General features: G+C 43.4%; 7 protein-coding genes, 1 non-coding gene and 6 pseudogenes across 8 annotated transcripts; 6 read left to right on the top strand and 8 right to left on the bottom strand.

Annotated features, from left to right (window-relative positions):
• Positions 1–486: 486 nt before the first annotated feature.
• On the bottom strand, positions 487–911 carry orf140-ct (annotated as a pseudogene).
• A 1,367-nt stretch (positions 912–2,278) lies between these two features.
• Positions 2,279–2,635, top strand: orf118 (hypothetical protein). The gene has a single exon. It carries the CDS (start codon positions 2,279–2,281, stop codon positions 2,633–2,635), a length of 357 nt encoding a protein of 118 aa, YP_588379.1.
• A 2,821-nt stretch (positions 2,636–5,456) lies between these two features.
• On the bottom strand, positions 5,457–5,855 carry orf132 (hypothetical protein). Its single transcript has one exon. It carries the CDS (start codon positions 5,853–5,855, stop codon positions 5,457–5,459), a length of 399 nt encoding a protein of 132 aa, YP_588380.1.
• A 678-nt stretch (positions 5,856–6,533) lies between these two features.
• On the top strand, positions 6,534–6,905 carry orf120 (annotated as a pseudogene).
• Positions 6,906–7,312: 407 nt separating this feature from the next.
• Positions 7,313–7,933, top strand: ccmB (cytochrome c biogenesis B). Its single transcript has one exon. The coding sequence runs from the start codon at positions 7,313–7,315 to the stop codon at positions 7,931–7,933; it is 621 nt and encodes a 206-aa protein (YP_588381.1).
• A 1,116-nt stretch (positions 7,934–9,049) lies between these two features.
• Positions 9,050–9,239, bottom strand: rps19-ct (annotated as a pseudogene).
• Positions 9,240–9,257: 18 nt separating this feature from the next.
• On the bottom strand, positions 9,258–10,001 carry orf247-ct (hypothetical protein). The gene has a single exon. The coding sequence runs from the start codon at positions 9,999–10,001 to the stop codon at positions 9,258–9,260; it is 744 nt and encodes a 247-aa protein (YP_588382.1).
• On the top strand, positions 9,370–9,443 carry trnH-ct. The gene has a single exon. It is a non-coding gene; the product is annotated as a tRNA-His (tRNA).
• Positions 9,507–10,973, bottom strand: rpl2-ct (annotated as a pseudogene).
• Positions 9,610–10,023, top strand: orf137-a-ct (hypothetical protein). The gene has a single exon. The coding sequence runs from the start codon at positions 9,610–9,612 to the stop codon at positions 10,021–10,023; it is 414 nt and encodes a 137-aa protein (YP_588383.1).
• orf109-b-ct (hypothetical protein) lies at positions 10,699–11,028 on the top strand. The gene has a single exon. The coding sequence runs from the start codon at positions 10,699–10,701 to the stop codon at positions 11,026–11,028; it is 330 nt and encodes a 109-aa protein (YP_588384.1).
• Positions 10,994–11,269, bottom strand: rpl23-ct (annotated as a pseudogene).
• Positions 11,270–11,524: 255 nt separating this feature from the next.
• rbcL-ct lies at positions 11,525–12,942 on the bottom strand (annotated as a pseudogene).
• An 866-nt stretch (positions 12,943–13,808) lies between these two features.
• Positions 13,809–14,213, bottom strand: orf134-b (hypothetical protein). The gene has a single exon. It carries the CDS (start codon positions 14,211–14,213, stop codon positions 13,809–13,811), a length of 405 nt encoding a protein of 134 aa, YP_588385.1.
• Between the last annotated feature and the right edge of the window lie 2,186 nt (positions 14,214–16,399).

The following is a 16,399-nucleotide window of genomic DNA, read 5'->3' on the forward strand; positions in this document are numbered from 1 at the left end:
TTCCGCAGTAGCATATTGTTCCATGGAGCTAGGGTCCAAAATAGGAATCAACAAGTGTTTCCACGACTCTACCGCCCGGCCAATCCTGTTCCACTGAATCCCCTCCCTTTTTCATGGCCACATATCTTTACGGCTAAGGAGTGGGAAATCTTTCTCCTGTTACACAAATGAAATGTTTCATTTCATCCGGGAAAAGCCACCTCTTTCTCCACAAACAATGTCTTTGTCATTTGATCCAGGAGCCTTCCGTTAGATAGGAACAGCTTTGCTAAATACTGAGAACTCTCGGATAGAGTATTAGAATGAAAAGACCATTAATTATATAAGGAAGAGCCCAGGGTTCTAGCCCATTCCCATTCCTAAATCAATAATTCGTAGTGCTTTTGCCTTTCTTGCGTACTCCTGGTGAACCAGTTGCTAGCCATATGTTTAGGAGGCTTTTTTCTCCAGGTACTGGTACTAAGCCGCTTTGCCATCTCTTCATCTTCATCTGCAAAGAATTCTCGACGTGAAAACACAGAGACAAAGGCCTTATCTTTGAATAGGAAAAAGAATGGATCCGAAGGTCCCAAATCAATTGGCTTATTCGAAAAAAGCCTTCTTCTTTGAAAGATATATCTCGTGTCTGGTACTGCATTGTTCCACTCTGCAAGAAGTCCGAATCAGTCTCTTGCACCTCCCCCTTTTTATGATAAATATACCATAAATAATTCGAATAAATAGCAGTCTCTGACAACTCATCCTCTTTAATCTGCTTGGACCCGCTCCAATACCCATAGGAAAATCCCCAGTCATATTCAGCGTACCTGTCCCTGCAATCAAATAGATTGTCCCAAGGGCCCCACCCATATTCTAGGAGCCCAAGTTATGCTATTGAAAATTCGTTCCTCTAGCAGTTCCGGTTTGACCATTCCGTTCCCTTTTTCAAACTCCACTTCTTTTCATATAGCATCCCTAATCAAAGAGAGAACAATATCCATTTCAAAACATTTCTAACGGATTCCTTTCCTTGGTTCGGACCGACGAAGTAATGGCACTCGATTATTATCAACCCGACTGCAATCTTTTTCTGTCGGTAAGGATTGCACCAGAGCACCTTCAACTTCAAATAGAACAGGAACAGGACTTCTTTGTCACAGCGTGCTCATGCTTGCTTCTGAGCTGACTAACGAACCTATGACTGCGGCAGCAATGGATCTCGACTCCATCCATACCGCTCTTCCTCAGCGCACGCGCCTGTGCTATGGAATCGATTCATCCCAATGGTTTGGAGCAGAGAGACTCATCCACAAGATTGATGAGGGACAAGCCGCCTTTGTAGAACAACCTACACTACAGCTTCTCATAGGCCAAGGTAGAGGTTGACCAACACCAGCCCGCCCGCTTTGCTTTTCAGTGAAAGAAAGTCCTCATTCCTCTGCTCTGGACAAAGATGACATTCTAGGTGCCTCGAGCGTGAAACAATCCATTAGGACGTAGCCCTGCTACAAGAAAGGTGCCAGACTTAGCCAGGTCTAGACTTCGACTTCTAAAAAGAGAAAGCCACTCACTCAAAAAAGAGGAGGAAGCGGGACTGACCTCTGTTCGAGAATAGAATATAGCAAGGAATCGAGGAAATCTGTCTTATGGAGGAATGTTGAAGACGGACAACCCAACTAGGAGAGTACATGAATCAGGAATCTTGCTTAGATCCAATCCATTACGACGAGATTCTACCATTCGGGCTTCATCTTGTGCTATTCCTAGGGAATTAGTGATTCATTGAGAACATGAAAACATTGCGATAGTGAAGATACCATACCACTCTCTTTCACCACAGCATTGCTGTTTATTTCCTTAGAAAAAGTAGGTGTTTATTTCCTTAGAAAAACAAGACTAGACTAGACGGAACAACATACATAGCCTAGGCATATCTGGGGTGGGGCTTCTCTTCACTTTTTACAGAGGCTAGAGCCGAACCTTTAGGAAGAGCGATATTGATCTAGTAAAGTAAGTGATCTAGGCTCGATTCCATTCCCCTTTCTCTAGTATCGATTCCATCTTAAGGTGGTGCTACCCGCTTCAAAAACCCGTTCTGCCAATCTATACTTGAGTTCGTTCCCTTGCACTTCACAAGGAACTAGTACTAGTCAGCTCAGGCTAAAAGATACACATTCAAGCTGGGAGCATGGAAAGCTTATCCTTGCCAATGCTTCTCACGGGGCTGGACTAGTATTTCTGCTGTTGGTATCTTTTCTGCTCTGCTGAAGTGAACATATACTAACAAGGGTGTCAACCTATGGCCAGTATCAAGTGCCAGTGCCGCAGAGAAGTGCTTAACCTTTTATCCCGAGCTTTGGACAGAACCGCTTTCCTAGCAGCAAGGGCTTTATTGACCACTGAACAGATTCGCTATTCGCAGGCTTTCTTCCTTCCGCTCATGGAAGCACTCATGCATCCACTTCACTTGCTAATTCAGCCGTTGACCCTACCTCAGCCCAAGGCAAAGAAGAATATTACGTACGAGGACTACGATTCGTTCCACATTAGTGAGCCCTGTCCTATATGCTCAAATGCACTCGGTTCAGTTCAGGTTGGACAATCTCATATTATAGAAATACAAATACGCTATCAAAAATCTCATAAAGAAATGTGACAAATTCATCTTAGCGAGCGTATGGATCATATGCCCCATTCAATTAGCCCAGGCGCCCAGTGATCGGAGTGATTTCCTTACATCGGGAAGTTCTTACGTTCCTGATACCGGAGTAGAATACTATTGATCATTCTCAATGGCCCAGCCCAATAGAGATAGAAATCATTTCTCTAATTTCTTGATCGATAAAAAAGGGCATAACTCATAACTAAACTAATTGTGTTGCCCATGAAGGGTAGTCAGTAGCAACGGATGCACTACACTTGTACTTATACTTTGAGCGCACTAGCCTTTAGCGGCGTTGCGCGTTAGGACGACTACGAAATCCGTTTTCTTTTGCATCCGCTTTCTTTGCTTCCTCCGTTCCCGGCTTATTCTTCAACTCAGCACCTGTCTTTTGGGTTGAGCACTAGCACCTGGCACTTCTACCACTGATCCCATTCACTCAACAGATTTCTTCTTTGACAAGCCAGGATTGGACTGTACGAATTGGGTGGGCACTTGGCTAATGGATGTTGCGAGAATAGAACGAATCCCTCTTCTCTGAATTGGCGGATCTGAGATTCCTTCCTCCTGGAGAATAGAGATCTTGACTATCTTTACTTGAAAGCCCTCTCTACTACCAGTTTGAGCACTGGCCTATTTGCTTGCCGGGATATGAGAACAGAACCTTGGTTCATAGCAGCTAGTTTCTCGTGTGGATGGATACGGTTTCATTCTGACCTTTGTTGACTTCGGGCAAGGGAAAGTCATGGGATCTATCTAGTTCATAAACTGCCAGTGCTTTTGCTTTCTACGAGGCAAGTCAAGTCAATCAAAGGCAAGGGACCAAACCCCACCGCTAGTCTAGGCAAGGCTATGAAATGAACTTATAGAGATGATTCGCTCGTACAAAAGAAAAGGAGATCGTTTACCGGGGGACGTTGTTAAAGCGTATGCCGAAAGATACAAAACTTCGAAAATAGTGGCAGTTGGCGTGAGGGTCTATAGTATAGTATAGTATAGTTTGGGTCTCAAAAATGAATGTGACGTTCGCCTACTTTCCGTAGAGGAGGGCAAGAAATTCGAAATTACAAGTTGATCTACCCAAGAAATTGAACGATCTCAATCAGCTTATCGAGCCAAGGAAGTGGGACCTAAAACTAGGTAAGGAGAGAACTTGACCACCCCTCCCCAACTACATAACCAAGAGGAAGGGGGAAAAACTCCTCGAAAACCTTCCGTCTTCTTCGTTGGGGATCTCGAAACCCTACCCTATGAATTTTGTTCTGATGAGGTGAAATCACAAGTCGCGTATGCGGGAGGCTTACCAACCTATGAACCAGAATCGGATCCGAACCGGAACAAACGAGTGCTTTCATTCCTCGCTAGATAACAACAGATTCTACCACTGATCCCAATCCCAAGTCCGGATTCTACCACTGATCCCAAGCCCGGATTCCACTACCTATCAATGTGTCAGTTCACTAAAGCAAATCGTCTTTCCAAGGTGGGCAATGACATTCAAAAGTGATAGAACGGCTGATGTTGCCTCAAAAACACGGGTTCTTGAGCGTATTTTAGAAAGACTTCTGGCTTCTTTGGGTTGGGCATGATAACAACCGACTTGTTCACACCTGTATGAGACCAAGGGACCGATGTACCCAACATCCTATTCTTTCTTTTCCACGGCTTTGCTTTGACTCATGCGTAGAATTGAACAGAACAGGGATCAATCCTGGCCTGGCCTGGCCTTTGCGGCCGATATGAGTGATATCTTCCGTACTAGAGGGATGGAAGCGGCACCCTTATATAGACTTCCCTAGACTCTACTCTCTTTTCTTTACCAGCGAGTTCGAGTCAGCACACGTCCACGCAACCACTACTCTACTTACCGGCGCACGCAACCACTACTTAAAATCTCAATCCCAGTCCCATCCGTTCTATAAGCACTCATGCCGGAACTCACTTCGAAGAAGACAATGTTGCCGATGATAAAAGAGATGGCAGCACAACTTCTATTTTTTATGCTATGCAAATCTCTATGGATTCCCTTGGCTCACACTTTTATTCATCTAATCTACGAGAACACTAGCGTGCCGCAGTAGACGAAGAAGGGAGTGCCACTATTGCTTGGGTCGGTTCATCAAGCTGGCACTTCTCCTGAAGCCACAAGCGAACCAGATCTAGTTAGATCCGAAATCTTAGGTGTAGGTCCCGATCCGTTCTTTTATTCTACACATTATTACTCATTGGGTATCGATTGCAGTTTGATTTGTTGGCCCTGGAGAACTGCAGTCTTCAACTGGCGCACTGGAAAGTGAGAACTCTTTCTTTCCTTTTGATTGAACTCTACAATACGATTTCGGAGATTGGTACCAGATTGGAATTCATTCTCGGAACTCTCCTCTAGAGAATGGCCTGGCTAAAGAGAAAGATCTGATCTGTATTGTATCCCGGCACCGGCACGAATCGAACAAGAGTGCAGCGCGTTGATCTTATGATATGCGCCAGGAAATAGTGCCACTGGCAGCCACTAGGTGAGATCAAATCTACTTTTGGAATTGTAAATCCATTCTCCCGAGGCAAAATCGGGTGATGAAGAGGTGGTCCAGGCCCAGGAACGGAGGAATGCTACACGAACAGAAGTTTGCACTTTCTTAGGAATGGCTCCCAAGCTTGCCATACGATTCACAACTTTCGCCCAAATAACCAGCTTGCTCTAGAAATAATATTGAATTTAATAAAGCTACTTCCTAGCTTTGGGTCAAGGTAACCCACACAGGTAGTTGTAGAAGCACGGGGTGGGTCATCATTAGGCCTATATCCTCTGGCACATGCTTTAGGGCTCCCGCGGGTCCATCCTCTGCAAAGTAAACAGCATCTCGATTCCCCGAATTAAAGAGTGACTGGTTCCCAGCTTGGGAAGAGGTCCAGAATTAGTACTAGAGATGTTGGCAGGGGAAGCCCATATCCATCCCTCGCCTCGAAAAGGGCTTAAGAGCTCCATACCTTTTGGGTATAGATCAAACAAAATAGGGGTATGGGCCATGGGTCGACTCGGGTAAGCGATTGGGACATCCCTCGAAAGAGGCGAACTGCTCTCGTTTCCATATCCGCTTAGCAGTTGCGTGTTGTTGCGCGGGATCATATGCGGGGAAGGGTCCGAATAAGACGATGGCAGCTCCAGAACATAAAAAACAAGGCTTTTCCAGGGGCCTCTCCTTGGGGAGCACGGCATCAACTCCCTGGTGGCATTTCATTTGATTAAATATTAAATAAATAAATAAGTGTGTGTTGTCCACTGCCTCCAATTCCTTAAGAGTAAGAGCCAGGGTTCATTGGATCTCGCTACACCCCTTCTCTTTGTTTAGGCATTCCGCGCCATCTACCGCTATGAATGGCACCTTTGTCCCTAGATTTCTATCACAGTTCTGTATATCCGGTTCGGGATGGAAAGGCAAGGATGGCACCCTAATCCCAAACTATCCCTCGAAAGATTGGATCTTTTCGGTCTGTTTATAGTTTCAATGCCATCTTCCTATTGGTATTTCGATTGAGCTGAGCTATTAAGGTGCGGTTGACGGCACAAGTGCCCCTCCACTGCCGCTTTCTTTAGGAGAATGGGACAACTCCGTACCGCCCCGCGCCCCTTCCCCTTTCAAGAGGTTGTATTGGTGCATCAGCGATCGCCACTTCCGTTTCATATAGCAGCAAAAGTTGACAAGTCCTTTTTCCCTCTATGGATGGAAAAGAAGAAAGTGCGTTTCAGAAAAGTGGCCTTTTTTCTGATTTCTAGTAGGGATGCCTTGCCGGAAGGTGCCGGAGGAGAATAGATAGTTGGGGCAGGCTATCGAGGTCAAATAGCTGGTAGTACTTTTCCCATTTCCCACTAGGGAATCATCCTTTTCTGATTCGGATGAGTTTCCGAGGAAGAGTAGTAGTAGTGACGAATTGGCTAAAAGCAGGTGGCATTGGGATCTGTTGTCAAACAAACTCTATTGCTGATACACGAGCGGAAGGAAGTCGCAGATCAGTCGTTCAAAGAAGATCTCGGTCCCCCTTTTTTTAGCGTGGAATAGGCGAATCAACAAAGAATTTCTCAACAAATAAGGGACTCGTACGTACCAATGATTTACTATCGAGATCGAGTTTCGCTAGAAAACAGACTTTTCTCTATTCCACAAGGACAAAAGAAGTGCCGAGTGGTGTTACACAAGTTCAAAAGAAGGAAGTAAGAGTGGTGTCGACTTATTGCCCAGAACGAGCCAGTGCCGCTATCAAGCAGTAAAGTGGCCGGGCCCTTCCATGAGTTTAGATCTCTATGTATGAATCTCTTATGAAATCCAATACTTTTTATCATTTCAGAACGATCAGCATACTGTGTGACTTCTGCGTGACAGTTCTTGCATTTCGTTTGTTGCTTTGCATGAACATTTAGATATTGGAAAGCGAACTCCCTTAATTAGGAATTTCATAGATAGAGAAGGACGGGAAAAAAGAGAGAGACTGACTAACTACCCGGATCAATGCTGATTGACGACTGAATAAATAGCCGGAAGCAACAACTGCACGAGAGAGAAAGAGCGGATCCAACTAAGGAAATGCAGTACCTGTTCTGTCGGAGCTAATCATGCAAAGCTAGCGTAGCGCCAGCCGTCGAAGTGAATGAATTCGAAAGAACGAAGAAATAAGGAAATGAGACGACTCTTTCTTGAACAATTTCATAAGCAGATCTTCCCCTCCACACCAATCACGAGTTTTTTTTTATTCCTCTCGTATATCGTCGTCACGCCCTTAATGATAGGTTTTGAAAAAGATTTTTCATGTCATTCCCATTTAGGTTCGATTCGGATCTCTCTGTTGTTTCCCTTTCCTCCCGAACCTTTTCCTCGAAATGATAAAGAATCTGGTACACTCGAATTGTATTATTTAAGTGCTTATTGCTTGCCAAAAATCCTACTTCTACAATTGGTAGGTCACCGGGTTATTCAAATAAGTCGTGTTTTCTGTGCTTTTCCCATGTTACAACTTCCGTACCAATTCGATCGATCCGGAATGGATCGGTTAAACATTCTATTAGGGAGCCCGGTCTTGACTCTTCTGTGTGGTATTCATTCTCGTTCGGCTCTTGGAGTCACATCCAGCAGTGGTTGGAACAGCTCGCAAAATCCAACCACTTCACCTACTTTATTGCCCCCAACCGTTTCCCGTACCTCTATAGAAACAGAAGGGTTTCATGTTCTTTCATCGATTGGGTATTCCTCTCCTTTTGTATCTCTTTATCCAATTTCGGTCTCGATTAGTTCACAAGATTGAATGGCCAAGTCATGGAAAAGCCGTTATTCGATTGTTTTAAAAGAATGTGTTGAGCCGGGCCCGGGTATGTAAGTTCAGCGATGTACAAACAAGGATTGATTTGACTTCCGCACCTAGGGTTCTATTTTTTAAGAATAAGGAAGAGGAATAGAATCTCATTCATGTGTTCATGCTAACAGAAGAGCGGATCCAATACACATACATAAGGCATCGGTTGTTCTTAACAGCGATGGCTATTCATTTAAGTCTTCGGGTAGCACCACCAGATCTTCAACAAGGTGGAAATTCTCGTATAGTATAATATAATAGTAGTAGACGGCAGTAGATCCTACAACGGTACTTCCGTGGAGATACGATCCTACAACGACTATTTCCTTGCAAAGCAATTCAAACAGTACCGGTACTCCTAAGCCATGAAACCAATGCTAAGGGAAAGACTTCTGCTCGCTGGATCAAAGAAAAGGTAATATCCTCGGGAAAGGCTAAGCACATTCGAAGACTGGCTTTCGATTCGTATCCTCTGAGCAAGGCCTATTCCGGGGAAACAACTAAACCCTGGGCTGTTTATGATGTGAGGCTGATTCCTATTCCACAAAATGGTACGGTTGTTGTATTCCGATTAGCGGTGCCCAGGAAAGAACGGGTACTTAACGGCTGCTATAAACCATTATGGAATTCTGTGTTACCTTCATTCAATATCTTATATTAGGTATAGAATCGATCATAGTTCCCCCACGACCAAGAGAAGTGGCTTATCTATTGAATAATAGATCTCGTAAATCAAATAGGTTATGACAAGAGAGGGTTCCTACACTCGTTCTAATGGAACGTGGGGATCAAAGCAAGAGTCAAAGTCACAGATCAGGATGGACATAGTACCAATTCTGTTAAGCCACAACCAACTATCTTATCAACCCAAAGCTGCAAGAAGAGAAGTTAAGTTGTTGACCAGGTTCAAATAGCCCAGTTTCAAATAGTGCCGTATTGAATGCGCAAAGTGCTGCTCAGCCTAGCCTAATAGAGGAGAGGATGGATCCGACCTCTAGCTCTTTACTTTTACTGCCTGTGCAGCTAAGGAAAGACAACTACACTTCCAAGTCCTAAGAGAATACTAGTATACGATCTGTTATATAAATAGGTAAATGTTCCTTTCCATTATGAATCGCGATTGTATGGCCAACCATTGCGGGTAGAATGCTAGATGCCCGGGACCACGTTACTATTATTTATTTCTTTCTCCTCCTTCATATTGACCTTTTCTATTTTTGCCAATAAATGACGAGCTACAAAAGGATTCGTTTTTTTTGCTGATTACTCCTTTTTTTCATTTTAAAGAGTGGCATCCTATGTCCACTATCTCGATCGAGGTATGGAGGTCAGAATAAATAGAATAATAATGAATGGAAAAAAGAGAAAATCCTTTAGCTGGATAAGGGGCGGATGTAGCCAAGTGGATCAAGGCAGTGGATTGTGAATCCACCATGCGCGGGTTCAATTCCCGTCGTTCGCCCATCGCATTATTGCAAATTCCAAAAATGCAATTTTCCATATTCCTAGTTACGTATTTACTTACCTTACGGCGACGAAGAATAAAACTATCACTATATTTTTTCCTTTTCCTAGTTCTTCTTCCAAGCGCAGGATAACCCCAAGGGGTTGTGGGTTTTTTTCTACCAATGGGGGCTTTCCCTTCACCACCCCCATGGGGGTGGTCCACAGGGTTCATAACTACCCCTCTTACTACGGGGCGTTTACCTAGCCAACACTTAGATCCGGCTCTACCCAAACTTTTTTGGTTCACCCCAACATTACCCACTTGTCCGACTGTTGCTAAGCAGTTTTGGGATACCAAACGGACCTCCCCAGATGGTAATCTTAAAGTGGCCAATTTACCCTCTTTTGCAATCAGTTTCGCTACAGCACCTGCTGCTCTAGCTAATTGCCCACCCCTTCCACGTGTGATTTCTATGTTATGTATGGCCGTGCCTAAGGGCATATCGGTTGAAGTAGATTCTTCTTTTTTCTCAAAAAACCCCTTCCCAAACTGTACAAGCTTCTTCCAAAGCATACGGCTTTCTAGATGTATATGACGATCTCTAGACAGATGGATCTTATATGAATCGTATGATGAAGTACCACATGAGTGGATATATAGAAAAGGAATCCAAATCCGCCGAATCGCTCATGTTATGATCTTCTACATCCTAGGTCTCCGCGTTCCGTCATCTGGCTTATGTTCTTCATGTAGCATTCAGATCGAATGACTCTATGAAATTACGTCGATACTTCCACATATTATGGGTAACGTAGGAGACATCCCTATTTTCACCCGGGGGTCTTAATTACCACTGCTTAGCTTCGCCTCTGACCATAAAATGAAATGTGAATAACCCGTCCTCCTCTCTTTGAAACAAGGGGCGCTTCCGGTTCTGTGCGTGCTTCAAACAATTTTGTCTTCTCCATATCTCTAGAGTCAAGAATTTTCTATGAGGAACTACTGAACTCAATCACTTGCTGCCGTTACTCAACAGTTTTCTGTTGAGGTCTATCCCGTAGAGGTAGTCAAATTGGATCAGTGATCGATTTCTAGGTTTCGTCGTAAACCTAATTGGTTACTTCCAATTACGTAAATCAATAGTTCAAACCGCACTCAAAGGTAGGGCATTTCCCATTGATATAGGAACTTTTGTACCAGAAACAATAGTATCTCCAACCCTCTGGGATGTAAAATATATCTCTGCTCACCATCCCCCCAGAAATAGTGTATGAGACAAATGTATGCATTTCGATTAGGGTCGTATTCTATGGTTACGATTCTACTCTACCAGATATGTCTTTTTGATTCCGTCGAAAATAGATTTTACGGTATAGGCGCGCCTCCCCCTCTATGCCTTGCGGTAATGATTCCTCTGGCATTACGACCTTTACCACAACGGTGCCGTCCATGGATCAATTTATTTCGTGGATTGGATTTCACTTGCCTGTCTACGGTTCCCTTGCGTGTGCTCGGGATAGGTGTTTTGTATAAATGTTTCGCCGTATTATTAAGTATTCTCCTTGAGTTCGTTTCTCTATCTAGAAGTGGAATAGAATAACCCGGTTGAAGGGTAATGATCATACGTCTGTAATGCATTGTATGTCCCAGAATAGGTCCCATTCTTCTACCCTTTCCGGGTAGTCGATGGCTATTCACAGCTACTACCTTAACACCAAAGAAGAGTTCGACCCAATGCTTGATTTCTGTCTTAGTGAATCCCGATTCGACATTAAAAGTATATTGATTCTTTCCCAATAAACGAAGACTCTTTTCTGTAAATACTGCGTATTTGATTCCATTATCGTACGATAATACTATATTTTTATTTATATTTGTTTATTGTATTATACCTTTCTATATTCTAGATATATAGAATAGAAGAATCTCGATTTGTCAAGTCTCATGATCGTATCAAGATCTATTTCAATTCGGCTCAGTCTTTTTTTTTTAGAAAAGATTGAGCCGAATTGAATTGCAATCAATTAGAGGAATAAAGAAGAATTACTGCATTTCTTAACTTATTTTTTCTCTTTCTATTTTGCTTCTTTTTTATTTTATATGGTATCCATCGCTTTGAAACCATCAAATTGGATCTCCTTCCATATTTCACAAGCTGCGGCTAGTTCAGCACTCCATTTGCAAGCTGCTTTGATAATTTCATTACCTTCACGAGCAAGATCGCGCCCTTCGTTACGAGCTTGTACACAGGCTTCTAAAGCCACACGATTAGCTGCTGCACCAGGTGCATTTCCCCAAGGATGTCCTAAAGTTCCTCCACCAAATTGTAATACGGAATCATCTCCAAAGATTTCGGTCAGAGCTGGCATATGCCAAACATGAATACCCCCAGAAGCCACCGGTATAACACCTGGCATGGATACCCAGTCCTGAGTGAAAAAGATACCGCGATAACGATCTTTTTCAATAAAATCATCGCGCAATAAATCAACAAAACCTAAAGTTATTTCGCGTTCCCCTTCTAACTTACCTACTACTGTACCGGAGTGGATATGATCTCCCCCCGACATACGCAATGCTTTAGCTAATACACGGAAATGCATACCATGATTTTTCTGTCTATCAATAACTGCATGCATTGCTCGGTGAATGTGAAGAAGTAGGCCGTTGTCGCGGCAATAATGAGACAAAGTAGTATTTGCGACCTCCTGTTAAGTAGTCATGCATTACAATAGGAACCCCTAATTCCCTTGCAAATACAGCTCTCTTAATCATTTATTCGCATGTACCTGCAGTCGCATTCAAGTAATGCCCCTTGATTTCACCGGTTTCGGCTTGTGCTTTATAAATTGCTTCGGCACAAAAGACAAAACGGTCTCTCCAGCGCATAAATGGTTGTGAGTTTACGTTTTCATCATCTTTGGTAAAATCAAGTCCACCGCGTAGACACTCATAACACGCTCTACCGTAATTTTTTGCGGATAATCCGTTTAATAGTACATCCCAATAAAGGACGACCGTACTTGTTCAACTTATCCCTTTCAACTTGGATACCGTGAGGCGGACCTTGGAAAGTTTTTGAATAAGCAGGGGGAATTCGTAGATCCTCCAAACGTAGAGCGCGTAAGGCTTTGAAACCAAATACGTTACCCACAATGGAAGTAAACATGTTAGTAACAGAACCCTCTTCAAATAGGTCTAATGGATAAGCTACATAACAGATATATTGATCTGGGTCCCCAGGAACGGGCTCGATGTGATAGCATCGTCCTTTGTAACGATCAAGACTGGTAAGTCCATCAGTCCAAACAGTTGTCCATGTACCAGTAGAAGATTCCGCAGCTACTGCAGCTCCTGCTTCTTCAGGCGCCCGAGCTGAGGAGTTACTCGGAATGCTTGCTGCCAAGATATCAGTATCCTTGGTTTCGTACTCCGGGGTGTAGTAAGTCAATTTATAATCCTTAACACCAGCTTTAAATCCAACACTTGCTTTAGTTTCTGTTTGTGGTGACATAAGTCCCTCCCTACAACTCATGAATTAAGAATTCTCACAACGACAGGGTCTACTCGATATGGATTAGGCGTAAATGAAACCTTTGCAAAAATCGAAAAAAATAAAGATATTTAATTAATATCAACTCATTAAATAAAAAAAGGAGTATGCTTAAGTTAATGAATATGTTTCATTCATATATAATGTGTACACCCTGTGTACAAATGCAAAGCAAGTTCTTTCCAATGCTACTTCCAAAATGCCAGTGCACGGATTTGATCTCTTGACTTTTATTAGCTCCTGATATAGATAATGCTACGTGCTCGCTAACTCTATTCGTCCTGGCATGGCAAAGCGGCGAACCTGCCTGCCTAATGAAGAAAGAGAAGTCGATCTAGAGAAGCTTCTTAAGTAAGAATAAGATGGCAAAAGAGTAGAGATTTTACAGTTCATTCGCTTGGAAGCTAGCTTCATCTGGAGCATACACTCTGGGAGGGGTATCACAATCTTCTGTACCTATATGGAAATCGTAGCAAGGCTAGCTTGTAACATCGAAGAGCAGGCATTTCCAATTAGTTTAGTTGAAACGTTGCAAAAACCATAGAGCTGAGCTGGCTTATTAGGTAGTTCCTTTTTGCATTATATATTTAACGCCTTCTTGCTCATCTAGAAACTCTCCCTCTCATATCTCGTGACAACTATTCCTGTCTCGGTTATCTGTGCTATCCAAATGCCTGCCTCTTTGTAAGCCCGTGCAGACTGAAATGCATATGCCTCCCAAAGCGGATTAAGCATATCCTCGCTCTCTCTACCCTTTCCTCTCTCATTCCAGAAAAGAAGTGCAATATGCGATCAATAAGCTTACGGATTCAATACCTTTGATAGCATCATAAGTAGTGCCGTAGGTTCAATCCCAACCAATGCCCAGCTTCAGCAAATAGAAGAAGGGTTAACATCATGAATATGCGATCAAGCAAAGAGTGAAGAAGCAGCAATACGTGTTTTGAGTTATCTTTCTTTTTTCTTCTAAAAAAGCAATAGAAAAGAAGAAAGAATTCCGTAGTGTGTATCAACTTCATCTTCTCCACAACCTCACAGACCTTATCACTAGGGAAAGCCGATACAGCTGATCCCTCACCAGATGAGGCTGGTGACAAGTTCCAATTGTACTTTTGTTGACCAATATCTGACCGAGAAATGAGTTGATGAACCCGTCTTACCAGAGATAGGAATTTTTCCATTATTCGATGATCCAACGCGCTAAGGGAATTCATGTTCTCAGTATTGACCATTACCCTGGATTCTTTCCTACCCTCAATTGTGCCACCTTCTTGTTACTCGCTGGCCGAGTATAATCATTATTTTATTTCCAATTCTAGTAGTTTGTAGTTTGATGAATATAGTTTATAACTATAATATGGGTTATAACTCAGTCTGTTTATTAAACGATTCTCGCCTTCCAGCAGCTTCAGGTAGCCTCCCTTAACCCTGCAGGATTCGAGGGAGTCGTCGAGCCTTCAATTCATCCGGCACTCGCTGGTAACTTCCAGGAGCCTCGAATGATTCCGACACCCTCTTCAGCGCTTCTGGACGGTTCTCAACTGAAAAGTAAACTCAATTCGTTAATAACCCGCTTTGCAAATTTCTTTTTCAAGTGCAAAAACGATGAAAGGATCAAGGTCCCTTTCTTTAACGATTGTGGCCTTTTTTGAACTAATTTTCGGACTTCTATCCGCGTCTTTTAGCCTCATCTTCATATAGCTGGAAAATCCGTGCAAATAACTCCGCCATCAACGGTTCCTTCCTCGGCTAAGAATAATGCTATGCTATCCGGAATTGCAATTAGATAGTTGTAGATAAGGTAAGGCCCTTCCCCTCTATCCAGTTCAAACCAATGGCATGAAATAGCACTAGCGAAAAGGCTAAGCACATTTGATAGAGGTATACCTCACCAAAGCAAAGAAGAACAAAACCTGGGACGAGGACGGTCGCGAATGCAAATGCTTATGGTTCTAATCAAGTGAAGCCAATGCTAGGAGGTTGAAACTAGAGGTCACAAGGCATGACGCTGGAGAAAGAGAAGCGTGATGTTGTCAGCAATCAAATTATCGTAAATAGATAGTATAGTATAGTATAGTTACGCTTTCCTGAGTGACTGGATTCCTAGCTCTTCGACAGCAAGAAGTGGTACGAACTTCATCAGCGCATGAGAAGCAAGCGGTCTTAGTGGAGTGGCGGACTTCCCCTTTCAAGGAAAGGAAAGTTTTCGGATTCTCGTCAAAGAGGAGAGCTGAGCCTAAAGAAAATCACATCAAGCTAAGTGCAAACAGGCGCAATCAAGATCACAAGAAGAAGAGAAGAAACAAGAAGAAAACACACCAAGGCATTAATCAACAGCCTAAGCCGAAGCCACCATAGGCAATAGATCACAATTCAAGGAAAGGAGCAGGGTCACTAATATTGTATGGATAGTACTCGAAGAAAGGGAACTCCCAGGAAACCTAATCTATAAGAGCCGTGTTCGTGCTGTGGATTTCAAAGTGAAGTTCTTAGGTGGAGGCGAGTTCTGTTCTATTCTATGACAATCCTCAAACTCCATTCATCGATTGCTGTTCCATTGAAGGGAAGGAACTCTATGTTGGAAGTCTTCCCAAGCCAAGAAACAAGATCTGTGTCTCTATTACTCGAGCTGTGTCAATGACATAAACACGCCGTAGTAGGGTGTGCCGTTCACCCATCTCAGACGCCATAGGTTCTCTATTCTTAGGATCTGCCTGGCCTGGCCACTCAAAGAAAAAGTACAATCTGCTGGGTTTTGACATCAGTGAGGATAAGTCACGTACGAGTTCAGGGCACATGATCTTTCGAAGTGCCATAGGAATTCTAAGAATAAGGGATGGTGCCAACGAGAAAGAGACCCAGCTATTGTACTGGTAGAGAAGTGACTCGACTGGAAAGGCAGCTACCTTGGTTCTTCGAATAGGTGTGGGTAAACTGCTCGCATTTTCCTATGTGGGTGGCGAAAGATTCTTGCTAGATTTGGATCTTAACTCATACCGCTGTTGTGGCTTGAAGGGAAAACCAATTCATCCTTATGCTTTTTGCGCTAGATAAGAACAAGAACTTCCCTTTAAGTCTTTCCGTCTTTCTACCTGACCTGCAGAGGACTAGATAGAGGCTGGCAAGCCATAGACTCATTGGGGTCTAAGTAAGTACAAACAACTTCAACTCCTCGCGAACCGACAGGACAGATTTCCCCGGCAGCTGCAGCTACTGGTATCAGCACCAACCAACTCTATTCTAGCCTCGTAAGCCACTTCTCCTCTCCCGGCAGGCTTGGTCTCGCCTTCTCCAATTATCGGCATCTCTCTCCTATTATCGTATGAGAATTCTAGCCAGTCACTTCGGGAAGGAAGTCAACTGCAAATAGCCAGCCTCCACGAACAGCAAAGGAGCTACGGCACTTCTGGCACTATCC

Source organism: Zea mays, mitochondrion (assembly GCF_902167145.1).
Source record: "Zea mays subsp. mays mitochondrion, complete genome".
In the NCBI taxonomy this organism is placed as follows: Eukaryota; Viridiplantae; Streptophyta; class Magnoliopsida; order Poales; family Poaceae; genus Zea; species Zea mays.